Here is a 26,938-nt window from a genome sequence, read left to right on the forward strand (position 1 = left end):
CCATCTCAGTTGCATGGACATTCGATGACTGGCACGGTTGGCTCGTGGGTGCTTTTCTTACAGCGGAAATTGCACTGTAATGGCTGACACGGGAGAATGACCAAGGTGGGCACCGAGGACGACACGGAAAAGAGAAGAGGGGCTACGTAATATGTTAACTATTCGTTTAACGCCCGATTTTGGTAACAGGCCAATTAGGTGTCTCGTCAATGCACCTTCGCCGGGTGGGCTAGCCTCCGGGCCATGTCAGTAACCGCAAGCCCTGCTGTAGATTTCCAATACATATTCTCTTCGAGTATTATGTCTTCTTTTGCCTTCAAGGAAGCCTTGGTGGCAGTGAAAAGCAAAACCTATCTTAAAGGAAGACGATTCTGCTTTCTACTGCTGGGTGATTTGCCTCATCATGGCGGAAGAAGTGGATATACTGCAGACGGAAGTTTTTGTGGCCAACCCCTACAGAAGTCTCCAGAATTTTTACTTCAGCCTCCCGTAATGGCAATTCGTCAGTGCCTACAACCAGCAACACCTTAGGTTTGATGACCTTGTTGAGTAATGCGGGTACGTCGACACAAAGGTGCAGCTCAGTCGCCGTCTAGATGAGATTGCCAGAGGCTGAGTCTGAGACAGCCTGGGCGCCAGTGCGGAACACTCGGTCGGCCTAGTCACGTATACCTATGATAGCGACTTGACCCTGAGACTAGAGCGATTGATGGAGTACTTAAAATATAGACTTGGCCAATCAGGAGGAGCGTGTAAGGACGAGGTTCCCAGGATGGTCAGGGACCATGTGGGATAATGTGTTCTTAAGAATTGAACTTAGGCTGCAAGTGTGCCCAGTACAGTCAATGACTAACAATGGTTTGGCATTCTGAGGTATTTGAAGATAAGTTTCGATTGATCATTTTAATAAACCCTATTCGACTGTCTAGTTTAAGTAACTAAATGATAAATGGAACAACCGATACTCTTTGCATCTCGTTGCTACGAAATGTACAACTTCGGTGGCAAGAAAACGAGCGTGCAGACCAATCAGCGGTAGGAGGCATCAGAGCCATCAATGGAAGATGCATCAAGGCTCGCGACCACCGCAGTTGACACATCAACAACATGCGGCCTCGCCCTCAACTACTACTATATCCACGACATCTAAAAGTCTAGCGGACAAACAGCATCACAAAGCCTATTTATCTCTGGAGTAGGCAGCGAAAAACAAACCAACCCATGGGCTCACGGATTGTGCATAGGAGAGGTGGAAATTTCCGTAACAACGCCTGACAGACAACAGGACCAAGTAAACAAGCCTCGCCGAGGGTGGTTCACGGCGTAATAACTACTGCCGTCTTGTCACCCATATTCATTGACAGCTCCATGGAGTGGATGTCCCACGTTGCAAAAGCTACAGATTGCTGACAAAGCAGAGCAAGGCAATCGCTCCACACTTCTAATCCCAAATAATGGTTGGTTGAATTGGAAGCTAACATCTCAATGGACTTAAAGTGACAGCTAGAAAAAGTAGATCTACTCGAATAAAACACTTCAGGGTGCGGACGGATTTGCCTATGTCGACTCAAAACCAAACAGCACATCTGCCGCGTCGCTAACGATCTTTACACAGTGAAACCTTACTGAATTATTGAATAAATTTAAAATCACTTTACTCTCAAAGTTGAATAAACCAATAGCCACAACTGCTAGGTCCAACGGTCCAAATACTACCATTGAAACTACTGAAGTGCGCATACGAGCCTTGAAAGTCGCTAGTAAGTAATAATAGATCCGTATTTAACGATTCACAAACTGTCTACGGAACACAACTATATCATGGAAAGTGAGCAAAACCATTGATACTGATTACATACATAAAAATTCACAGAAGCAACAAGTGAGTTTTTACATAAATCACAGGGTGTCCATCACTTCTTCTTCTTCTTCTTCTTCGTCCTCGCCTGAGGACGAAATTTCAGGATCGCCGTCACCTTCTCCCTCCCTACCCGAATCTAAAGTCCCGGTAATTATTTTATTCCTAAAAAAACTGATTCCCACCATTTTGAGGAAGAGTGGCCAAGAGTTCCTCCATTTCTCCTACCGTTTCGACATCACCATTATTTGCACACAGCTACAAATTATGAAAGACAAAAATAACGTTCATAATGATCTTTTACATACCTCTCTAGTAACCTCGGCGTAGTACCTCAAATGATCAGGATCTGAGTTTATCCAAAGCTTTTTCCCAACAACAGTGAGAAGATAGAGTACCTAATATTAATTAAAAGGAGAGAAAAAAGCAAATACCTCCGCATGTTCGTCATCCTCTTCAAGCATCACTTCGAGAATCTCTGCAGCACGCTGACAAAAAACACTACTCATTAACGATCAATATAGGGCTTTTTACAAAATATGAGACCAGTCACCTCGAACATGTCCAACTCTATCATCATTTTGACCATTTGAATATGCGCTTCATAAGGCATTCCCGAAATCTTGAAGACATGAAAGTCAGGCTGAAAAACTTAGGTTACCTCTTCCAAATCCAATTCCTCTACTTCTTCATCATGACCAGCAACATCTCCATTACCATTTTCACGAGACCGGAGAAGTGAGACGACCTGTTCGACTTGAGGCCAATAAAGCGAAAAGCACTTTTCCAGAGCTCGCCTAGCCTCCTAAGGAGGCATAAGAAAGCAACAAAAGACTCTGTTGAATAGGAGCTAAGTAGTTTGGCTTAAGAACAAAATCAGTAGAAGTACTGAAAAATTTTAAGCATCGTAGGGAAGCCTACATCATTCTGCGCTTTTATGGTCAGCATATTCGCAGCGGAGAACCAGGCTTGCGGATTTGATTCGTCTGCTTCCGTTGCTTTTTGGACCGCCTCTCGACAGCTCGACTCAGCTTCGGGTTCATCACTTTAAAAGAAAACAAAGTAGATCGAGTCATAAATCAACCCACCACAGATCCGTAGTGTAAAGTTCAGAGATGGCACAGTAGGCGTTCGACAAGGCACGTTTCAGCTTATTTTTCGTTGAACTATCAACATCATCTGTCATCTAAAAGATAGACGAGGTACTTTAACAATGGAAAATGTGTGATTCCGAAGCCAAATAAGTATCTCCATGTAATTTCATATTTGTAGTGAAGCAGGCTTTTTAAATTCTCCGAGGGCGAATGGAACGCGTCAGCGTCACGAGTGAACACATCACATTCCAGTTCCTGAGCCGCATTATAGGCTCACACTGGAGGAGGTGGAAGCAAGGAGATGAATTCCAAGGTTTCACAAAACTATTTAGCGACTCGGTATGTAACCACTTTAAATTTTACTCTACACCGTAGCCAGAAGCGGAATAAAGACTTATGGCATAGACCGCTAGTAAGGTGAAAAATGCTTGCCGAAACAATATTCTCGCGAGAAGGGGCTGCAATAGGAGATGAATCAACTTAGGAACCCTGAGAAGCCTCCAGTCCTAACTCTTTGATGAGAATTTCCCAATGTGGAATGAAACAGATGAATCCCACCAAGCTAAAGGTGAATTCATATCAATTTCGTGTCTACATAGTAGGAGCCGTTGAGGTGCAGCAATTTAATGAGCAGAACGACGCCGAAAAACGGCTGTGGTTTAAACATTGACAAAGTTGTAACTTAATCGACCAACCTTGGGTCTTCACATCAGTCATACGTGGACGAACTACCTTTTCACAATGACATTGATGATTCATACTCGCGTCAAGAGATCTTTTTATAATTTCAATTCCCCTTCGATACAAATCCACAGCCTCCGAACCTCCTGAAATTTGGGCCAAGTACATGTATTTCTCATAGCCCTCATCTGGAGATAACTGAACGGCTTTTTGGAAATTCTAAAGGCCTTAAAATTGGCAATACTCTACCTCTTTTGCCTCTTTCAATTTCCCCTCATCAAGCAAAAGAAAAGCAGAAGATTGGAGAGCCTCAATGATAAGTCTTCGATTCTCCTCTGAGGGCTGTAGGTGATCGAGTTGGGAAAGTGCAGACTTGTACAAGCGCAGTGCCCGTTTAAAATGAAAAGAGCTAACATTTTTCGCCGCCTAAATATGCCAACCTGGATAAAAAAGCAATATCCACGTACTTGAGTCAGCAGATCTCTGGGGGTTTGGTATTGACTGGCAGAACCTGTGGATGAATTGATAGCCGGGGATCCGTTGGGTCTATGAGTATTCGGTCTGGCCATACTAAGCTTAAAAAGCATTCGTTCACTTCAGTACAAAAAAGAAGCAAAAAAACCCAGAATATTTAGAAAGTATGTCTAGAAACAACTCGAATAAAACGATGCTAGTGCATAAAAGGATAAAAAATGTTTCGTGTAGAGCAATGGGATGCTACTACGCTAGTTAAAGACATCAGAAACCATCAGGAAACTCCGGGATCCCGAACCACTGATCTACGAGCGTGGTACACGTAAATAAAGTACTCGGCTGGAGGTCAAGCAAACAACCATGCTTAAATGAATTTTGACTAAAATACCAAAAATTGCGAAAAAAAGATAGTGCGGGCTTAAGGCGTTATTTTCGTAATTTTTCCTTATAGGTGAGATGATGTAGAAAAGGTCTACGGAAGCTTGAAGTTGTTATTTGTGCCATGAATCATCAATTTAATAAGATATTTTGGTAGGTTGCTGCAAAAAATTTGTTGCTACTCTTATTCTTAGATTTGGGCCCTTAAAATAAAGGGATTGTTTTGAGGTTGATTTGGTTTCTGAAGGGATAGATACATAGGTAGACTAGTCCCACAGAGAACAGGTTCTAATGTAGCGTCCCGAAACTCCCCTAATGACAAAAGAAGACACAATACTCGGGTAGGATATGCATATTCGGCACAAAGAAGATATTTGGGCTAGTGGCATGGCCCGAAGGCCAGCCCACCCGGCTTGGTATAAAGGCCACTACAAAAGTGGCTCCTCACCAAAACCATGAGATAAACAACCATCGCATTACACTAGGGCTCCCCTCGGGTTAAGAAAAATAGTGTTTCATTGAACTCAGGGATTGTCATTAGGGAAGCATTGGTGCGTACACATATATGGTGGAAAATTCTCACTTCTCCGGGTTTTCCATAAAATCCTAACTTATGGTAGTATGACGGGATGTGTATTACCACCACGCAGGAGGGCAGCTGGCGTGCCCGGAAAGACTGTTTCGCCATGTAAGAGTACCATCTGCAGCACCTTAAATACCAACTTAGTTGAGCGCCGGGTCAGGCAAACTATCTAAGTGTGACCTAATGTGGAGTATGGGTGCTTGAATATTGCAGTATGGAACACATGTAGTAGCTTAGTGTTCATTTGTGTGCGTGCTAACATGCGTGAGTGATTGGATGTATGGGATGCATAGGATTAGATGTGAGATGTAATTTCGATTGGTGACTTTGCCTTCGACCTATGTAAGCGAGTCACATGTATCGGTTTTTACGGCTCTAATGAAGGTTCGGGACGCTAAGCCTAAATGCAGTGATTGCACTCACTTAAATCCGGCATCCATAATTTTCACTGTTCAAATTATAGGAGTAAAGAGCTGTACTGCTTTTTAAGGAATCCGCGATTTTCAACAGCATCAGCGGACCGTTTGTATTTTGATCTGGTAAAAAGAGCCAAAACCGACATTTCTATAGAACGACCAATCGAGTTGCATCTAAAATATCATATTAAATTAAGAAACATGTTACATGATTATTACAAGGCAGAACACATATTAATGCAGCACACCGAGACTTCCCTAAAGACAAGAGAAGACATAGTACTAGGGCAAAATGCACATTGTCGATTTACAGAATGACTAGAGGCCTACTGCCGTAGCCCCGGGGGGAATGAGGCCCAGCAAAAGTGCAAAACCAAGCCTTGATAAAATACTGCTAGCATGATCTCAAAGCCACGCGGCTGTATATGGGTGTAGGACGAGGCCCGTAGATCTCCTCCGCCTCGCCTCCGTACTCTTCGAACACCCAAACTGATTTGGGTTTGTCGTATTTGTTGCGTAAAGCAAATGAGGGGGGGGGTGGCACAAGTGTGGGAAGGTTTAAAAATGAAACTGTTCTCCTGGTTGTCAGATGTTGACTGCTCCTCAGTCACGAGGTTTGATTCTGCCCTCCGCCTCCTCAATGAATTGGTACATTTTGGAAAACATTAGTATTACAGAGGTACAACCTAAGGACTCCAGTACCCATATAGCACAGCACATTGCAAATCACAATGCCAAGTGCTATTACGACTATACTAAAGTCTCGATATTTTAAAATCTCTCGTCGGATGCTCTAAAGTAACAGTATTTAAGGTAAGCCAAGTATTACATTATTATTAAAGTTGTTCCAACCTTACTTTTTGTAACATAATACATTAGAAAATGGCAAATTCCACAGTAATTACTGAACAATGCCATAGGTTTCTTTAAATAAGTATTTTGCAGTGTAATGTAGCACACTTAGACTTCCCTGAAGACGAGAGAAGACATAACACTCCGACAGAATATACACATTCCGTATACAAAAAGTACTAGTGTAATACGATGGTTGCTTATCCCTCGGAGCCACTTTTGAATTTGCCTTTGTACCCCACTGGGTGGGCTGCCCTTCGGGCCATGCCAATAGCCCAAATACCTTCTCTGTGCCAAGTATACATATTCTGTCCTAGCGTTATGTTTCCTTTCGCCTTCAGGAAAGTCTCCGGACGCCACAATTGGGGCTACTGGCGTGGCCCAAATGCCAGCCCGTCTGGCGTAGTAAAATGGCCAAGTCAAAGGTTATTCTTCACCAAAACCGAGGATTAGATGGCGTTGTTCTTTCAAAACATGCTAAAAAACTGGGCTCTATGACAAATTACGAAAACAAATGTGCATAAGCAGGATGTTTCTGATCTGTGTGATGTCGGCCCATTAAAATCACTGCAGTATTGCGTAATAAAATCATACACAAAAAAATTTGGCCGTAAGGCTTGTTTGACGTCTGGTATGCGGTTTCTACGTGTGTAGTATGGGCGGCATGATAAATATTCAAGAAATCTTATAGTGGATAGTGCTTTCAGAAGCAGGAGATTCTCAATCAATTACTTTCGTTTAGCCTTTTAAATTATGGGGCGCAAGGTTTTATCGGTGGCACCATTTAATATTGTCTGTGCTACATTTTATTCATAATCCATTGCTGAAGGAAATTAAGTCTCAAGAGCGCGTTCTGTGAAATATTGGTTTAGGGCTTATGGTTTCCGTTCTGATTTGCTTAAATGTCGTTGGATATGATTTCAGCCAATTTTGCAGTCGACAAGGGTCTCCCAGGGGTCTCATCCCATTTTTATGATGCAGCCTCAAGTAATTTTCACAACGGACATAAGCTAGAGCAAAAGGTACGGAATTTTGTTTATTAATTTATAAGGTTTGGTGGGAAACTCGGTCAGTCTGTGGGCGGAACGAGGAGCTTTATGTCAATAATTTGGAAGTAATATGGAGTAAAATATCTGATGAGTCAACTCGCTTTCCTCTACTGGCTCTAATGATGGAAACGCCTATCATAGACGCCCATTGGACATCATTTCATCTGTCGTCAAATCAGTTGGATGAATTTGAGGTGACGATATTACGACTATTAGTTAATTTACAGCTGCCAGAAATTCGTTTACCATATATTTGTGTTGTTGCTAGGTTTCCTCTGACTTTTCCAAAACCGGTCGAATTCAGTCGGGAATATCAATATTCGAATCCCAACGTTGTACATTTGTTGAGCACACAGGGGCTTCATATGTTTCTAGATTGCCTTTTAATGTTGAGGCTGCATGGCCATTAAAGTGTGGCGTTCTTCTGGAAAGGCGTATATTGTGTTCTGAACGATATCCTGCGTGCCGGCCAAACCTATTATTAGGTGCCGCTTCTTACAACTTGCTCAATAGTCCTTTTCAAGCAAGTGGTGCTTCTGTGGAGTCTCCTTCATTATTCACTATTTTTTTGATGTCCCATCCTCTTGATGAAATGACCCCCGTCTTACTGAAGATACCAGGTGTGATATATTTTGACATCGGTGTTATTGGTTTCATAGGTGCTAACGGTTCTTCGGCACGTATGTGCTTTGCCAATGATGAAAATCAAAAAATTGTGGGTACAGTCGACAACCTCGATCTGGTTGTTATTGTTAATAAAAAGTCAGGTTTGCATTCCATTTGGCGCCTTGAAAAGGCTCAAGTCGAGGTATGGTTTTGTTTACCGACCCTTGTAAGTGCTTTCTTTTCGTAGGATTACGCTCACCTGTATTTGATTGACGATGATGGCAGAATTACCGTGGCACCGGAAGCTTTAGCTCTTACCGAGGAACGTCCTCTAGCAGCCCCTTTCTATTTGGATGCAACTGCTCCTTCAACTCCGGTTGACTTGAAGCCATCCGTAACTCCTTGCGCGTTTCATCAGACAACGCCTCTCCGACATCGATTTCAACACCTCTCTATCGGCTCTTCTCCGTTTCTCAGTCCATTTAGGGCTTCATTGCAAAAACTTAAAGAGATGGCAAAGGCACCCCTTTCTCAACCACAGGCTTCCATTTTTACCGACACAACCAGCGACGATAGCACCGAGAGTGTTGCAGTAGGTGCTTGAAATTTTGACACCCTTTCGTCGTTCAAAATTGTTTCCCATTGGGTTCGTTGATGATGAATCTCTCTTTTCAAAGGACCCGGGCGTGTCGTCCTCCCAGCCGATTGACCTAGATGAGCACATTCGACGTCTCTCAGCGGTCAGTTTTTTTTCATCGAAAAGAATCGTCGATGATACCCATCATCTGATTGCTCAAAGTAGCTTACAAAACTCCACTTTTGGGTCAGAGTCTCTGCAGTCTATCCGAAAAATCCGACGCGATTCGAAAAGCAGCGAGTTGTTTAACAAGTCACGAAGCAGACAGTACGTGAAGCTGTCGTTGCTTTCATGAAATCAGTTCTTCCGGATGTGCTTTTGTATTTAATACTGGGGAAGCCTTATAGATCTTATTATGCATTAGCATTGCTTCATCGCGCACTGCTGGTTTAATGTTGGCGAATACCACCGTGCAAACTTAATGGTCGTTATTCCCGCATATGCCGTATATTTTTAGTTTCCATGCATTTTTAGTATTGTAGCGAGAGGTTTCGGTTCATTTTTAAAAAAAAATCCCACGTTCCTCCAGGGTGAGGGGCCAAATTTAAATTAAAACCGAGAATGATATTTTTAACATGGAGATATAAATGGGGTCTAATATGTCATTTTTACATTATAGAAGTATTTTTGGATATTAATTTAAATTTTTCAAGAGATGCATTATAGGTTCTGCTATGCAATAACTCGCTGAATTCGCTTGTTGTTGTTTACTCAATCAGCAATTCTGTGACGCTGGGTTACTCCTCGATTCCCGGCGTTTTTGCGACCTCCTCACATCCTCATCTTGAATTTTCTAATGGAGGCGAGTTGGAGTGTGGTTCCGTTGGTGTTGACGAGCCGCTACTTCCCAAGGTTTGCCTTACTCTGATTTGGACAGAAAAACCCGAGAGACAAGCTGCCTTGCGTCTGGGTACGACTGCAACTCTTTCTAGCAATCTTGGGACTTCGAGTTGCGTGCTTCCGTTTTCTTTAAAGACCCTCCAATAAAACAGACTTCAGTCTTTTCGAAATATTCCACTTTTTAGATGAAAAATCCAGTCCACCTATGCATCCGCGTGTGGCAGCCTTGTCTCATCGATCCATTACCCGTCCTTCATTAACTCAAGGGCAAACCCAGAATAAACAAAACGCGAGGGTCGACCAAAGTAACCAAACAGCGCCTAAGATGGGGCCTCAAAGACCGCTAGTCTTCCTTGTTAGGGACCTGATTGATAGACTCTATATCTGTCTTCTCAGTGGAAGTAAAAAACTGACATGTCTAAGCCTCCGTGATGTTGAGCCTTTGAAAGAAAATGGGCAACTATCAGATTTGTGCGTATCACATCTCCCCGCTGTTGATGCAGTTTATGTCCCAGAATCAAGATTGACTGCGTGCTTGGAGCCAAATGGGTCTATTATTCTCTACGCAGGTATTACAAAGGTACGTTTTACCTTATCCCTACGGAGTCATTTTGGGACATTGAGAACAGCTGCTTCTTTCGCCTTCTAAACTAAGTACATGTCTTGGTCCTCAAACTTCACCGTGATTTCATTTCCTTGGACACTTTGAATGCTTAATTTCAGATATGCATACTTGGAGTGATCCCTGCATTGGTATCCATATTGTCGTCGTCGGCGGGATTACATTCAGGTAGTCTTCGTCCACTCTCTGTTCGACCGTCTAAATCCGATGTCGAGGTGTCTTTGGCTAAGGCTAAGGTAATGGGATTACTTTCACGATTGAACGATGGAGGCAACACTCCAACTGTTTCAGAATCCCAACTGCAGGCAAATTTGGAAGTTACTGTGAGTCGTAAAACTGTTGTACTTTGAAGCATTCAGTACAAGATCTCACGATACTGCTTTCCACGCAGACGTCACATTTGTCCTCGGTGCCCGTGACTTCGTTGGAAGCGAAGTCTGATGCAAGCTGGCGCTTGTGTCTTCCGACGGGACACCAATTTACCCTTGCATTTATGAAAGAAGTTCGAAGAAACGACGAAGAGGACTGTCAAAATAGCGTTCAAGTTTGTGAGAGGGAAATGGCTATCCACCTACCCGTTCTCGCAAGCGTTACACTTGGTAAGGGCTTCAGCTTTTGTCCAAATCCATATCCTGCTGAAATCATTCAGCTCCATACAGTTTATGTTTGGTTGTGCTCAGGTACTTTATGAGAACCATTAGGATAAGTAACTTCAAACAGGGATACTTAGGACTATTTAGATGTCAACAATTGCTAGTGGTCAAAACTGTGTTGAAAAACGTCATTAATATGACATCTCGTGAGTTTCTGGTGAAGTTTTTGATAAGTAAGACTTACAACTTATGTAATGAGTCTGAGTTGCATTTTGGATTTGGAGCTCTGTGTATGTGCTTCTGGTTTTTCGAGCCTTCCAGCAAGCAACAGCTCTTAATCGACTTATAATGCTCGTGTGCTTCTATGCACATTATATCACTACACCCTTGCTTTACATGGGTTGGTGATACAAAATATTTTCAAATAAACGGTTTTCCTTTCTGGCCAAACTAGGCATCTGTGGCAGAAAGCCTTTTCGTTGCTTGACCAACATTTATCAGAAATGATAGCTTACTATTTCTTATTCAGTTCGTCATTGTCTGGACGCCTTCCGATTTGGTCTACCAGAAGAAGTAGCTCTGCACCTTCTAGCGCGTTGGTTTTGCTACCGAAATCCTCCAAACGCCGACATTGGTGCCTGCGAACTCGCTTCTTTTGCTCGTTTTCTTCTCTTTACGTTTGGTCTCATCCCCGAGGGTGATTCTATTCCCACCTCTCCCATAGAAACTGATACTGCAAACATGAAACGCCTGAGAGAAAAGACAGATATCTCTACGGATGACCACGAGGAGGACGACATCATCATTGAACTGCTAAAGAGGTTGGAAAGTCCTTCCACTGAATTCGTTACTGCAATCAAAGACAGAGACGTACTGCGATGGCGTATTATGTGTCACCTGCCTGATGTGTTGTTTTGCCTCCATATGGTCTTCGAGGTATGCCACGGATTTTGGTCCTTTTAACTGGTTTGTTTTCACGTTCAGAATGACCAACTCAGTGTGCTTCTAGCTGAACAGATCAGAGTTTTGGCTGCTGTGAACCACATTATCGCTAGGTAAGCAGTTCTTGATGTTTCCCAGTCCCACTTTTTTGGGCAAAATACATCATCTTTTAACAATGAACAGCATCCACATGTGTGGTCGGAATCAGTTTACTCATAAAAACGATGATGACGTGTTTTCCGCAATTTGCATCTATTCTACAGCGGCATGAATGAGGAATGTGTTTTGTCAGCACACATCTTTTGAATAAAAGATGTCATACAAAGCATTAAGCCAAACTTCCGTATTTCCACCACTTCTACAGGTATGCGAGATTCTCCTCCTATGTCGAGTACTATTCAATGTGCGGCCTATCAAGCCTAACCCCTGATGACCTCTTCCCAATCCCCCAATTGCCTGCAGAAATAACGGAGTTTCTCCTCTGGTCGCCACACGCTCGAATAGCCTATCAAACAGTACCCTCTTTGAATCGTTGGTACCTGTCCACGCTGTCTGGGGAAAATCCGCCTGTTCCATATTTGTACCTTGCCGGTGTGAACGATATGCCCGCCGTCCTAGCTACTCTTGTTTTGTGCACACAGGGTGGAACCATAGAACAGGGTGTTGATTCGCTACGTCACATCATCACCTTTTGGATGGACAAAATCGGTCTGGTCGGCTATGCAAAAAGTCAGCTGGAGCAAAGCGATACTTCCGGTGGGTGATTTTTCAATGGTTTGGTAACAGCCTATTTTCTCATAACACTGCTTATGTGAATAGATGTCAGTTTGCATTCTAATATAATTAATTGCGGAACTAATATGGGTAAAAGATATCTGACATTACCTTTCATTGTGCGCATCTCTCTAGATCTCGTCAACGAAGCCTCGAAGAATCAAATTCTCCTTGCATTTATGACTGCTTTTGTCAAGGCGGAAATGGGAAGGTCAAACACCGTGCCCGAAGGCGATATTTCCTACCAGCGTGCAGTTCTTTTTCTCAGTGAACTGGAAATTCAATTGTCAAAGAAATTGGCCCAGATGTCACCGGCCTACGCTAGTATGATTCAGACCACTCTAGTCAAATGTCTGGCCCGTCCACCGGCAAATTGCTCGCCTGACGTCTATCGCTTAATCGGTAGGATTATGTTGCTCTGTATTCACCCACACTTCACGATTGTCTCATTTCGCCGGCTGTCGTTTTTTAAAAAAGCTGTTTAAATATTTTTTTTCGCTTCTTGTGCAAACCAGATTATCCACTATCCCTAATGTCTAAAACTTGTAAAGTACTTTGGCCTAATACTAACTCCCTTTACAGTTGATAAGTGTGATCATGCGGTGAAGGATTTTGGTAAGGCAATTTTTTCATTGAGGCGGAAATGTTTTCAGCCTTTTTTGAAAAAAGGTTTCGGTAATCATTTTGAACAAAGTTTGGAGGCACTGGGATGTCAGGTTAAGAGGTGCGCCGCTGCTTACTATAAATCAAAACAAGTTTATTACCAACGCAGTTCTATGTCCATCCAGGTCGTAGTGACATGGCGCGTCAGTTTGAAATCATGCAGAGCTCCAGCCTCCCGACTAGTAGAAGATGCAAACACCCCTCCAACATCCTATGCTCTTCGTCTTTGGGTTCTCGCCAGACCGATCGGACTGAAAACAGTTGCAGTAAGGGGTTAAATCCTGCTGAACGTTGGGGTAGTCTTGTGCATCCTCTCCTATCTACTCCAAGTGCAGATAACGCCCCTAATGGTTCCTACGTTTGCATGATGGTCTCCAGACATTTTCTGCTCACCACTCTAGAGAATAGTCCCTCATGTCAGGTCGCCTTTGAGGTTTGTCTCTTCACTTATTCAGGACGAAATCAATCACCGGTTCAGTCATTGCTTACGTTTGCTATTCTAGGATCTCCGTTTGCAGGAGGCTTACAAGATGCTGCAAACCAGTAGTCATATTTGGCTTCCGCGCAGTTGTAATGACGAGTCAACATTTGGACCGAAGTTGTTTCCTCAGCCCAACAGTGGCAGTGCCAATAGTAGCGAGGCTTCCTTTCTCTTAAGTATCGCCAAGGCTAGACTAGACATGCATCTGGCAGCAGCCTGTCTGCGCACCTCGGCTCAGCCCTTGGGTAAGGGTATGCTGGGGCTTGGCAGCCTGGTAGCTTCACCCCCACCTCTCCTGGCTGTGTACCCGCTGTGCCTCCGCGGCAGAGTCGTGGCTTCCTCCTCCTCTCTCTCTGCTCTCCCAATGCATCAGGACCTGGCGCGGGGCAGTCTGGTGGAGAGCAGGCGTCCAGCTGTTGATGCAGACAATGGTTTTGCTGCGTCCGACCACCCGGGCAATGCTACCGCCCTCGCAATCTTAGCAGCCGTCGTGGCTACTGGTTGTGCCGGCTCACTCAGGGTTAGTGTGTTAAGGAACGCCCTGTTTTAATTTCGTTTTTTTGTGTTTTATTCTCAGATGAAAGTGACCACGATAAATTTTATACGCTACGCTAGTATCTATTTTCCGGTCTGGGTAGCTTATTTTTCTTGCTATGTAGGGAAAGCTTCATTCGGCTTGAAATAACCATTACACAGTCTACTGCACGAGATAATTAATGACTTGTTTGTCTGATCACTTTGGGTCATACCCCTCAGGATTAGTGTTTCTTGGCACCTCATATAACTATTTCTTATTATTAGACCTGTATTCGATATTTTAAGATCATTTGCGATCCTTTATATAGAAGCTTCTGAATAGGATGAATCCCACTAGTAGCTAATTTGGTTTGCTTTACTTGGGTTATCCTGTCTTGTTTTCATGGATGATTTCCTCACCGTTACATCTATTTTTTGTAATTTTCATCATATGAATACAAATTGGCAGTTGTTTACAGAGCTAAGCTACTTATTTGCCTATTTGATTCCAGACTGCCTGCTCCTTATCGCGCCTTATGGGCCCAATTGACACAGGCACGCTCGCAACCAGTGGTGCGGAAGGTGGAGGAGGTGCAGTTACCCGCCAGCTAGTGACCACAGCTTCCAGCGCTGCTCTCTCTGCTGCCTCTGCTGTCTCCTCCAGCAACTTGCCCCACGCTCCTGCCGTGTTAGCCGCACAACACTGGCCGGAGTTTCATAATGGTGTGGCCGCCGGTCTCATGGTCTCACCCCATGCCTCAGTAAGTTACATCTTGTATTTATCTACAAAATTCATTACAAAAGCATCGATGAAATTGTCCGAGTCATTCATTCGTACGTCGTAGATTTTTTTTGAAGACGTCATGATGTATGGAATTTGAGGCATATAGGAAAACCGGGAAGGCCCGCTTCTACCTATTCTGGCCTCGAGACTGGAGTGGATGTCAAGTAATTGACAGTTTTAAAAGTTCTACCGTAAATTTTGCAGACTCGGTCAGCTACAGCGAAAGCCTTCCTTCTGTAACGCTTTTTGTTTAGTATCCACTCAACGACACCTCGGTTGTCCTTTTAGAACAGGTTTGCAAACGTGGTGTCAGAACGGTTTTTTTACAGTCAAGAGACGGTCATTATTAGCTCCATACCATCAGCGTTGCAGTCAAACCACGGGCCAATTCAGAATTTCGCGTACCCAAGTGCAAAAATGGTACAAGGATCAATCTTAAGCAGTACTTTAATGTGAAAACTGATTTTCTGCATTCTACACACCACTCCGTTTGTTCCCTGACTTATACGACCCTTTCGCTATTTACTCATAGCTAGTCTCTGACTTCACTGGCTATTATGTTTCTCTAGCAATACACGATTAAATCGAATTTTGGTACTCATGGACTTAGAGTTTCGAAGGTATTGTTTCTAATGCATGCATATGTGCATTTGATCGAAGTTAGAAATCACAGACAAGTGTATCATTCGCACGATAACTGCTCTCACGTCTATGGAGTTGTGTACACCAATCCACTTTATCATGGTTGAGTCGAAATGTATGCTTTTTATTAAACGCATCTGGTACGTTTTCTGAAGTCTTTTCTTGCTTCTCTGGACTTCTGAAAGCCTAGATATTTTAAAATCCCTTATTAATAGCGTCCTTTGTCACTTCTAAATGATAATCCTTCCGTGAGCAATAGTTGTCTTATATTTATATTGACAAATTAACATCCCTATGCAGATTGATACTACGTGGATTGTGCAGAACTGTAAGGCCATTGCATTTGGAGCCTCGACCTCCGCAGAGGTGCTCAACTCAACTCCGCCCTCTGCGTGTCCCTATTCGCCCACTCAGGCCGGCTTCCTCTTCGGTCTCGGCTTGAATGGCCATCTGAACAAACTCTCGCCTCACCACATTCGCGAATTTACCATTCAGGTGCATGACCTCAACAATGCTGCTGTCATACTGGGTATGTCTAAATCACTACCCCACTTATCGTGATTACTGAGCTAGTCTGCTTTGTCCACTCTTACATTCACGTGTGTGACTGCTCGTTTACTAATCAGGTCTGTGTGCTGGCAAACGCGGAAGCATGGATCAGGCTGTTCTACGATTGCTTGCTGTACACTATCGGCCTTTGCTCTTGCCGGAGCCGGTTCTGGTAGACATGAGTGTACCCTCGTTGTGTCAGGCTGCGGCTGCATTTGGTCTGGGTCTCCTCTTCCAGGGTTCTGCTCACCGACATATCGCCAGCATCCTACTTACAGAGCTGGGCAGACCTCTGGGCGGTTCGCAAACGGGCGCTGGTGGCAACGCGGTTGTTTCCAACGATCCTGCGACAGTTGGCGGAGAAGTTACAAACAACAACGATCCCTCTGCTTCTGACGTCAATGGCCCTAATGATCACAAGGTAGCAACTGCCGGCGGTGCAGGTGGCTTTGCTGGTGATAATCGCGAGCTCATATCTCTCTGCGCTGGCTTCGCTTTGGGCTTGGTCTTACTGCAGGTACGTTCTCCTCAATCTCACAATCATCTCGCCTTCATGACCAGTGACACCACAATTTTCGTTTGCTTACTTCACTTTAGCATGGCGATTCACCGTGTGGTCTATCAGATCTGGCTGTTGCAAACACGCTCTACGCCTACATGACGGGTGGACGCAGAGATTCAAGTTTCTATAACCTGGATGCCTGTTTTGAAGGCCATGATCAGACAGTCGATGCTCTCCGTGTAGAAATTCCCCGACCACTTGCTGGTTATCCGTTGGAGAAGTATCTTCAACCTCATTTACTAGCTGTCTTGGGGCGTTCCCGCATGCTAATGAAGAAGCCTTATTGTGCCACCTCCATTCTCGCAACTCCTAATTGTGTCTCCTCCATTCCTACGGAGGAGCTTGCTGATTTGGGTCTTCCGAATCACCTTGGGGCAACACATTCTGCTAACGCCATCTCAATTTCCGAATCTAATCGGATGCTAGCTTCCGTGGATCCCTTAGAATCTGTTATTCAAGATACCCTACGTCGAACCGCGGAAGGAAGAACGGTAGAAAATTCGCTCCCCACGCCCTCTGCAGCACTTCACGGGTCCTTTTCGACACGCTATCAGCGCGTAGCCCCAATCGGTGCAACTGTCCATTCGACTCAAAGCCAACAGATTAGGGAGCGCGATTCCTACAATAACGATGTTTCTGCTCCAGGCGCCATAATAGCTCTCGGTTTTGCCTATCTTGGCACCAGCAATGAAACGGTTTCGAGTTGGTTGCAGGCACCAAATACCTATCGTGAACTAGAGTTGGTGCGGCCTGATATGCTTGCTCTTCGTATCATTTCTTGGGGTCTGGTAAACTATAAAAGTGTAAAGGCCACTGTTGAGTGGATACAGGCTCGACTCCCAGCGTGCATTGTTAAGGTGTTAATGCCGGTGCCACTGAAGGAGGGTGTAGGTGCTGCAACGTCAGAGGAGATGAATGATCCCACATCTCCGTTGGTTATGTCCACCGAAACTGATATCGAAAATAGAGGACCACGACGTCGAGCACCACCCAGTGAAACGAGCAATTTGCGTGGAATCCCGACTCGAAGGCAACCACTTTCACCGAAGTTACCTATAATTCAACCCTGCAGTCCATTCACTCTACCAGAAGCTTCCAAGTCTCCAATAATAGACTACTCAACGATCAGGTAAGGTAGTATTTATCAGTTTAGTGTGTTTTAAAATTATAGTGAACTATTACGGTTGAGTTGCTTCCTCTTAGCCAAGCCTACCTAAATATTATCGTTGGTGCTTGCTTTGTGATCGGGCTAAAATACGCTGGAACCTGCGACTCGGAAGCAGCAGAGCTTTTGGTATGTCCTTCTTTATCGAAGTTGCCTTGACCATATTTCCAAGCTCATAGATACCTCAAAACTGCGTATCAACTTACTCCTTCAAAACAGATGGGTCTACTAGTCATATATACAGCATTGAATCCGTGATTTAAAATATTAACCTTATTGTAGTATGTTTGATTGTGAAATGCTGATTGCATGTATCATTTTCGTTGTTATTAGCATAAGGTGACTGTTAGCATTCTCACCGGCGACTGGTGGCCACCGAACCGAGCCACTTTCACTGAAACGACGACGATGACATCTTCCCCTTCGAGCACACTGTCAAATTCTTTCATCACAAATATACCGCCACGGCTGTACGATCTACCTCCCATGGAGCACTCGGTGCGATATGCCGCTGCAACCTGTCTTACCGCCCTTGCAATGGTGTTGGCGGGCTCGGGAAGTTTGACTGTCCTACGAATGGTGCGCAAACTGCGAGCTATTCGCTTCTTTGGTCGCTGTCCTAAGACAGTTACGATCTCCTCAGCCGTGTCACCAAGCTGGCCTTCACCGGCGGAGACGGCCAGGCTCTTCCAGGTGGCTGCCGCTGTCGCACAGACCACGCCCAGCATCCAGGTGGGGCCTAACAGCAATCCTGCTAATCAACCCGTTTCGACAGCTGCTCTTCTTGGCTCTGTGTTGGCCCCAGACTTTGGTCTACAGATGATTTATGGCAGTGTTGTCGGCCTACTCTTTTTGGGTGGAGGAAGGCAAGTTGACCAATGTTCTGCTTCTTCTCAAGATTGGAGCACATCATTTCGTTGCTCCAGAAGAATTGATTTGGACTGTCACGTGCCTTCATTTTAATAATTAGGTTTAGGAGCTTATGCAAATTTTTGATGTGATACCACAGTAGTCCGTATTGGCCAAACTGAAGAAAACTTAGGAAATAGAAAAATTATAGATAAATGAATACTGGGTCACATACAACGTTTAGTAGTTGAATTCACCACTCGATTCATCCAGATAAATGAATAGTGATTCGTGCCTACGATTTTTGCACCATGAATTTTTTAAATTTGCGTTATGAGCTTGGTGCTTCACCTTAAAATAATAATGAGATAATACCATAAAGTGGAAGGAAAAGTCAATTAGAACGCCCAATGAATGGATTTGCGTTTGATTCTAATTTGTTTAATGAAAGATAAACTCATTGAGACATATGCTGTATAATTGTGAATTACGGGTTTTATGGCTGTTTTGAGTTCCCGATCCTACTATTTAGAGTAGTAAGTAGTGCCTTTTGTGCGTCCTACTGTTCCAAGCGTTAAGTTGATTTTGTTAGTCATATGATCTTTCAGGCGTTTTGGCTTTCAACATTTGCACACTTAATAGGCTGTATTAGTGTTGCTAAACTATTTTCTCATTTAACCAGTCAGTAAACCTGATCTAAGTCTCTGAAAATCAGAAATGAAGGTATTTGAAATTAACGATTAAATGAAGAGGAAGCAAAATGCCTCTAATGGTTGGCATGCATCGTGGCCTGCCTTGCGTGTCAAGAGTTGGTGGATTTGGTGGACTAAGTTCAATTCAGCGTGTCTGAACCTGACCTGACTTTCAAAATTGTGGATATGCAAGGTGGTGGACCAATAACTCACTCTTTCTTCCGCACCTGTAGTGATATGAATGTGTTCAGGGTGTATTTTCGGACTAGTAAGTGCAAAGTTGCAATTGCCTCAGGCATTGGGTTCGAGAGGCAATGTCTGTGGCATTTTTGCATGACCATCCTCTGTTTTTCCTACCCATCTGTGAGGTGTTGCATTGCCATTACAGTTTACATATGTATATTCAGGTTTGTGGGGCAGTTTTGTAGAGATTGTGATTAGATGCGGAAAAAAATCCCATTATTTTCAAAATAAGCCATTTTGTCATGGATCCAATTTGGTGGCGCTGATAATTCATTTCAAAGTATCAACTAAGGTGTAGGGTGAGGCAGGGATGTAATTAATAGCCATATAGCCACATAGTGCACTATTTGATGGTTTGAAGCCTGAATCTAGTGCTGAGAATAATGGGCTGCAAAGGATACAAGTAGATGGAGAGAAAGCTTGTATGTCGTCCAAATTAATCGGTGGGGGGTCAATTGGCATGCAAGCAACTGCTTCATCACATGCCGCACGACCATTTTTTTTCCCGTAGGGGAGGTGGATACTGAAATTTAACCAACAGGATTTGTCGGACGTCTAACAGATTTCTCACTTTATGCCCTCTCAGAGAGTATTTGTTTATCAGAATGCTTTAACCAGAAAACGCCCAAATTTCATCACATCTTTTTCGTTACCAGCCTGAACAAAAAGTCATTTCCGAAGGTTTGGTCCACGTTTCTTTTTTTTCCTGAATTTTGTTTGAGGTATAAGGTACATAATCTAATAAACGTTTGACAGTTCGTTTTTTGAGTCCAAATTTCGTTATTGCTAATATTAGGGAAGTCGATGTGCAGATTTTCATCTTGGCTGGCTGCGTGACTCGTACAACTACATTGTTATAAACGCTTGTGAGATTGTAGCGCCACAGTCCCTCTTGGAGACGTTTCAAGACGTGTAAGTCTGGCTGGAATTTTATCATAGCTGTCTAGAAGGCTTGGTGGACCTTTAGCAGGAATGATGCGCGAAGTGTCATGCCGCCGACATGACGACCGAAATTGCGCAGGCTAAGGGGCACTTGTAGTTTGGTTCACAATTCAAACGTCTATTGTTTCCTTGTGGTGCTCCATAAACGATATTCTCTGAAGGTGTTTTGTCGTTGTTAGATTGTTTTTTTCTAATCACCTTCGAATTGTTACATATTTCAATACTGCATTGCACTTTGTTGGTTGGAATAATTTTTGTACGGATAATTTAGCCAAAAATTTTTAAAGCATCACCAATTTCTTATTGTTTTAGGTTGACCCTCTCTAACTCTCCAGAGGCGGCGGCTTTATTAACAATCGCATTTTTCCCACGTTATCCCATTTATGCAGGCGACAACTGGTAAGATTATCAGCTCTGCGTCTGAAAAATCCTCCCCCTCCAAGTTCTGTTTGCAAATCAGAATTAACGTATTTATGGTGTGATAGTTCTACTCTTTCACCATAAAATGTGTTCTTTCATTTAATTGCTTGTCAACTTATTACTAAAATGTTGTTTTAGCCCTTTAGCTCGTATGTGAAGTGACTGTTTTTGCAGGAAGCAAGGTCTATACTTTGGCATATAATTACTGTGTTTTCAAGTTGGAGCCATCCGGAAGAGTTTAAAAGTGTCGTTTATTCAAGTCTTGATGGAAGCAGCGTCTGTAGTTTACCAATTCGAATGTGGCTTTCTTAGGGTTGGTACTTAATCTATGACCCTTAGAATCTTACCTATAACTGTGGGCGTTTATTTTCGTTTGTGACATTTAGGTATCATTTGCAATGTTTGCGACACCTCTATGTACTCGCCACCGAACCCAGACGCCTGTGTGGAGTAAATGTTTCAACGAATCAGGTCGAGCCAGTATCCTTGAAGTATTGGTACAAAGTTAGTCCTGTCTCCCTTTACTATAACCCCTAAAACACATCATTCTTCTGCAGATATCCTTTTTACTGCGTATTTGTTTTTGAAACGATGAGGTTTATTGCGGGTTCCACGATTTTTAAACGTTAAAAGGAAGCAGCTTTATTCAATTCCAACCTTACTACTATCCCAACTTGATAATATGTCTGGATGTCAAACCCGAATGGCGCATATACGAAATGACGTTATTTCCTAGTTCTGGCATTTTATTTATTACCTCATAATGGTGTCAGTAGAAGCCTTTGGGTAGTGAATTGATGACACTTGTCATTTGTGGTCTTTTTTCTCCTTCATTTACCATGCTATGAAACCAGATCATCGTTAGAACAATTATTATTATTATTAGGATCCAGTTTGTTCTCGTGAGCTTTTTGTCGATTTTCTTTTCAGGATAAACCTGGATGTTGTATTTCCAACCGAACAGCCGTTTTCACCTCTGACTTCTGGGAGCGTGGATCCAGTGTAAGCTGCAATTCTCCATCAAACTTTTTTACAGTATTTCGGATTTTGCATTTGTTGGCTAGAATTTGTTTATAAAGTGGTGCGTTTCAACTGTTTTTTTTGACCTCATATTATGGGACTTTCTTTTGAAATTCCAGATTCAGCTCTCTTGTGGCAAAGCATCTACCACTTTTGAACGTGGAACTGCTGAATGGAAATTGCTGAAGTTCGTTATCTAACACCAATTGATAGCAAACCTTGACCTGTGCAGGCTTTACAAATTTGGTCTTTTATTGCCAATTAGAAAGTCATTGGACGAGGCTGGATTCTTTTTCGTCACCAAAGCACCTTTTCCCGATCCACATGCACACTTTGAAGGAGTCGTAAGTTACGCTACATTTATGGTTGGCCATTTTGCGACTTTAATAGTCCCAAAGTTATTGTGAAACTTTTTTTCCCTGCCTAGATCAAAACATGTCTAACCAATTGGACTCAGCCGATGTGTATGTGGCAACTGCGGCTAATAGCCACTTTCCTTGCTTCTGAGTGCCAAACTCAAATAATCGGTAACAAGTGGCCGGATAAAATATTCCGGTCTTCTGGCGTTCTTGCTCAGTCTCTTGCAATGCAATTAATGGACCAATTTCTTCTCCACGCTGGAGGTAGGATTTGGCACCTTGGTCTACATTTAACAGGGGAATGCTGTAGCATTTTTTGACACCAGCTGGTTCAGTTTTCCAGACAAGTAGAGGTGAAGGTTATGTTGTTCGGGTTATTGTCTTTGTGTAACTTAGTTATAATTTAAGAAAAGCATTCTCAAAATCATGTTGTGGGTATCTGTTAGCACACTTTCAATAATCGTTTATTGGAATGTGCATACTTAGCACAGTGCCTTTATGTAGTTTGCGTGTCTTTTCTTCCGCGTTTTAATCTCTTCTGTACCCGTCTTTGGGTTTATATTTAAAGAAATTGGTGAACATCTACATCAAAGGTCTTCGGGTATATTTCCATTCGAAGCGATCGTAGATGTGACTTGTTACTTCCTTTTATACATTATGAGTTTTGGCAGGAACCATTGTATTTGGAAGGAGTGTGTTTTGCATTATTTCCTGTGGAACATCTCCTCTGGTAGTAGCTTTTGTTTCGTGTATTTACTCCAACCTCATTTTATCACTCTAGATTTAATTCCTTGTGTGTGCTACTTCTTCAGTATTTTCTTTCTTATTTTAAAGATATTCAGAGAGGTCTTCATGTCTACTTCTTTGGAGGTGCTTCAGAGAAACGGTCCTTACCCTCCGATGTTCGAAGGAAAACTATCAGCTTCCGTATCTGGTTCTCCCTTCTTCCATCCAGCCAACTTAGAACACTTTTGCCTATTCGTAAGTTCATGGATGTTGTTCTGGCCTTGCGGATTTTTCAATTTGTGAATATACAGCCTGACTTGCATAATTGCCATCAATACATCAAACTGTCGAATACGTAGTCGGCTATTTCCACCTAATTATTACTCTCTAGCCAACGGAGATCAGGCGGTATCTCTTACTGAATTTTTGGTATCAATCAGACCAGTTAAAGGTGTGATCGACCCACAGACTGTCTACTGGTTGTACAAATTTTTGTATACCACATTCTAATATTTGTTAGTTGTCAAATAAATCCTCTTTGCGCCAAGCACATTGTTTTCTTTAAGTTGGTCTCCCGTAGTGCATTATGCAGCTGCGGTAGACCTTATTTATCAACTTTTGACCTAAGTATACTATAGTTTTGCTACTAATATTTTCTTTTTCATACACGTTTTGTGTGTACAAAGGATGAGGAATTCCTATTAAAGGTCAGTATCCATATATTTGTGATTGCTTTTTTTCATTTGGATGTCATTCACTAACTTGAGATAAGCCGTCGCCTCCGTGTGTAGCTGAAATTCGTGTTGATGCATCTTTTCGGTGGCCTTCTGTGAAATTGATCTGTATAAGGCATCATCGGCAAGGAGTCTCTCCAAGCAGCCCTTACATTCCTTAAGGAAAATAAGGTGTTATGCAAGGAGGTAGAGGCTCTGCGAGATGAATTACCACTTCCAATTCTGAATGGTGGTGTATGTTTAAGTAGAGTCCAGCAAATGATTGATGAAACTCACGTAAGGTGAATCAAAAATCAGTCCTGTCTCACCGTGGTCGATGAGGTCCTTGTTGGCAGAAATGTTGCGAGCTACTACTGGACATCCAAGCGTCATGGCCTAAGTTAAGGAAGATAACATTCAAGTCTATTCTCACCTCCATGATACTCAGAGGTTGACCCTCACTCAGGGAAGAGTTGATCAGGCATATAGCAGCGGTCATCAAGGCGTGCACCTGTGGTTGTGGAATTGACGCCATCCAGTGAATGGACTCGTGTCTAGGAGCATGTTTTGTGGAACATAAATAGTGCTTATAGTTTATTGGCCTCAAAGATGAGGAGATTTGGAAAAACGTTTTTATAAAAGGCGTAGAGTGTACTTAGAATGTGCCTGATCCTGTCTTAATCGTGTCGAGGCCGTTTTCCGATTTTTACAACATTTTCACCCATTATATTATAAGCTCTGTGCACAAAGACTTACTTGTCGACCTCCGATAGGAAAGACTGAATTTCATCACAATCTTCTTCCTAAAAGGGATGACTTATGATTAAAGGTAATTTACTAACAACTGAGCCGACATATAGGAGTTGAAGGTGGCGCGTCGACCTATCTCGTGCGAGTTCTGAATTGGATAGGTGGTAAGCACTTGCGTTGGTTCATGCCTCCTCTCAAGCCCCACATTTTATGTTTACGACTTACCAAGAAATGGCTGGAGAATGTATTTTGGATCTTTTATGGGTCTCAGTCGGCCCACGAAGAGGAAAAAGCTGTCCAATTTAGTGTGGAGTTGAGATTCTATCATGGAAATCATATTTCGATTGTCTACTGCCTCGGGTCTGTTGACGAGGACAGCTGAAATACAGGATGGTATAGAAATTTTCCATGCATAAATCACAAATATTAATGTTTAAATAATTTTGTTTAAAATATGTTGACTAGAAAAACACTACTGTGTAATGAGCTTAAATGTGTGTAGCTTGTCTGCATAAGTTCTACTTCTTCTCCTTGTTAAATTATCCCAGAAACTTTTCCAGTTGAGTAGTTGGTTCTACTCACAGATGTACTTTGTTATCCAGCTGCAATGACCTCTCTTGTTTATTTTGTTTATCAATGTTGAACTTGGGTCAATTCCACTCAAATAAATTTTGCGGTTCTACTATCACCGGTTACTCGGTTCATGCATTTGACTAGCATTATCGCCCTCTTTTATAAAATAATCTTTTTTTTGAGAAGCGGTCAGCTCAGTCGATAAAAAGTATGCATTTATCATAAATAAGAAGAAATGAGCGCCATTTAGGAACTCCTAGCCTAGCAAGCACAATGGTAGCTTAAATGGAACTGTTCTTCACTTACATTGTGGAATAGTTCGGAGAATGCCTTGATAATTGGGCTGAAAATGGGCGCACAGTAAGTAGCTTTATTTTTCTCATCTATCGTTTGGGTTGAAATATGGTAGAAATTTGATTAGAAAAAGTTGGATAGAAACAGCCATAAGTTGAGGGTTGCCATTGCCACAGAGGGCAGAAAGACTACCACTTTTGATAGCAAAGGCTTTTAGGATATGTCCTCTATCATTCAAATTCCTGATAGTCACTTTCAGCGAAGAGATAGAAAAGTGCCGACGTCTGGAGATGGGGTGGGTATTACAAGCGCCGCTCTCTGCATCGCTTACTTATCTACCACAAGTTTGGCGTGTGCTATGAAGGCTACCGCCTGACTTACCCAAAATTGTAAGAAGCGACTCCTCAAGGACTCACAAAAAGTTACAACAGCGCTAAACACAATGTAGAGGTATTAAGGGAGCACATTTGTCCAAAAAAGTGCAAAGTTGTAGTCTTGGGGACAGCCTTACCTACTCCTGCTGATAGCTTCTGACATCCGTCTCAATTTTTGTGGAGACTTGACATCCTCATTGACATCTGTGCCTCCGCAAATAAATATTAATTTTGTATTCTTTGACACGTCTGCAAATATACATACCGTGATATAATTTGCTTCTTGATACAAATACGGTTTTAAATGGGGACAGTTTACGGAATTACTCAGTAAGTTTTAGTTAAGTTCACTTTATAATGCAAATGGACCTATTTTTTGAGTCACCATGACGAAATACAATTTAAAGGTAATTAAAAGTAAAGACAACACGCACGTGAGGAAAGAAAGGAAGTTTGATAGATATGCAGTCCCATCATGACTGTTGAGCAGGATGTTGAATCCTCAACAATTGGGATTGCATTTAAATCCATTCGTTGTACATCAACATTTTTCTCTACCTCCTTGATACCTCGTCTAGTGAAGGTAATTATGCAAAGAAAAACTCGTGTCTACTCAATTCGTCGGACTGTTGTCAAATTTCCGCATGCGAAGGTAGACTTTGAAACCAAGTACAATCGAGATTTCCGTGTTTGTGACTTATTCTTTGTTTGTGGTGTGGGATTATGCAAGGCAGACATAATTGACAAGTGTTATCGTCAGACTACTTTAAATTCTGGCAAAAATTAGCCAGTGGTAGATCAGCGACCAAGTGACAACCGATCATAATTAAGAGGGGGCTCCACCAATCAGCGCTTAGAACGGCAAAACAACTTGCAATCCGCTACTTCAGTGGGTAGTGGGACACGTTTTTTGGTGAAATGGTTAAGTACGGTTGCATGTAGGATAATACAATCAACACGTTTTGGAAATTATGTTTGTTAAATAACTAGTGAAGCGTAGTGGGACCTCATGGGTTATCGCTCGAGACAATTTTGCATTTATTGACAAATTTTATTTCCTACCTTATTTGTTGAATAAAATAAGTAATAATTACTGTTGTAGCTGAGTTGCGAAGAGCGTCTACGGCACAAATATCAATGGAGTGGAAAATTGGCAAATAAGTGAGAGCATATTCCATCCGTATTTAGCCGAATAAAACCATTTCCTATTGGATAAATGCAA

The 26,938-nt window shown here is 42.7% G+C and overlaps 3 protein-coding genes across 3 annotated transcripts; 1 reads left to right on the forward strand and 2 right to left on the reverse strand. All coding sequences in view use genetic code 11, as the record gives it.

Annotated features, from left to right (window-relative positions):
* Nucleotides 1-1,899: 1,899 nt before the first annotated feature.
* Nucleotides 1,900-5,186, reverse strand: EGR_08135 (hypothetical protein; the record flags this gene model as incomplete). The annotated part of the gene is made up of 13 exons (XM_024497384.1): nt 1,900-1,997; nt 2,044-2,116; nt 2,167-2,256; nt 2,293-2,346; nt 2,412-2,480; nt 2,520-2,663; nt 2,780-2,903; nt 2,947-3,044; nt 3,685-3,852; nt 3,883-4,059; nt 4,101-4,208; nt 4,391-4,446; nt 5,126-5,186. The coding sequence occupies 13 exons, from the start codon at nt 5,184-5,186 to the stop codon at nt 1,900-1,902; spliced, it is 1,320 nt and encodes a 439-aa protein (XP_024348180.1).
* Nucleotides 5,187-7,238: 2,052 nt separating this feature from the next.
* Nucleotides 7,239-23,522, forward strand: EGR_08136 (Anaphase-promoting complex subunit; the record flags this gene model as incomplete). The annotated part of the gene is made up of 30 exons (XM_024497385.1): nt 7,239-7,358; nt 7,388-7,579; nt 7,654-7,819; nt 8,045-8,193; nt 8,239-8,583; nt 8,669-8,895; nt 9,348-9,538; nt 9,654-10,048; nt 10,192-10,413; nt 10,482-10,689; nt 11,213-11,619; nt 11,668-11,738; nt 11,990-12,381; nt 12,535-12,801; nt 13,188-13,495; nt 13,566-14,063; nt 14,572-14,820; nt 15,786-16,014; nt 16,112-16,551; nt 16,632-17,725; nt 17,800-17,890; nt 18,095-18,617; nt 20,823-20,886; nt 21,294-21,411; nt 21,838-21,909; nt 22,047-22,114; nt 22,160-22,271; nt 22,355-22,550; nt 23,121-23,267; nt 23,404-23,522. The coding sequence occupies 30 exons, from the start codon at nt 7,239-7,241 to the stop codon at nt 23,520-23,522; spliced, it is 7,680 nt and encodes a 2,559-aa protein (XP_024348181.1).
* Nucleotides 23,523-23,986: 464 nt separating this feature from the next.
* Nucleotides 23,987-25,879, reverse strand: EGR_08137 (Glycosyltransferase 1 domain-containing protein; the record flags this gene model as incomplete). Its single annotated transcript, XM_024497386.1, has 6 exons — nt 23,987-24,121; nt 24,159-24,279; nt 24,482-24,528; nt 24,568-24,623; nt 24,701-24,853; nt 25,858-25,879. The coding sequence occupies 6 exons, from the start codon at nt 25,877-25,879 to the stop codon at nt 23,987-23,989; spliced, it is 534 nt and encodes a 177-aa protein (XP_024348182.1).
* Nucleotides 25,880-26,938: the final 1,059 nt, after the last annotated feature.

The sequence above is a fragment of the Echinococcus granulosus genome (genome assembly GCF_000524195.1).
Source record: "Echinococcus granulosus chromosome Unknown EG_S00097, whole genome shotgun sequence".
NCBI lineage: Eukaryota > Metazoa > Platyhelminthes > Cestoda > Cyclophyllidea > Taeniidae > Echinococcus > Echinococcus granulosus.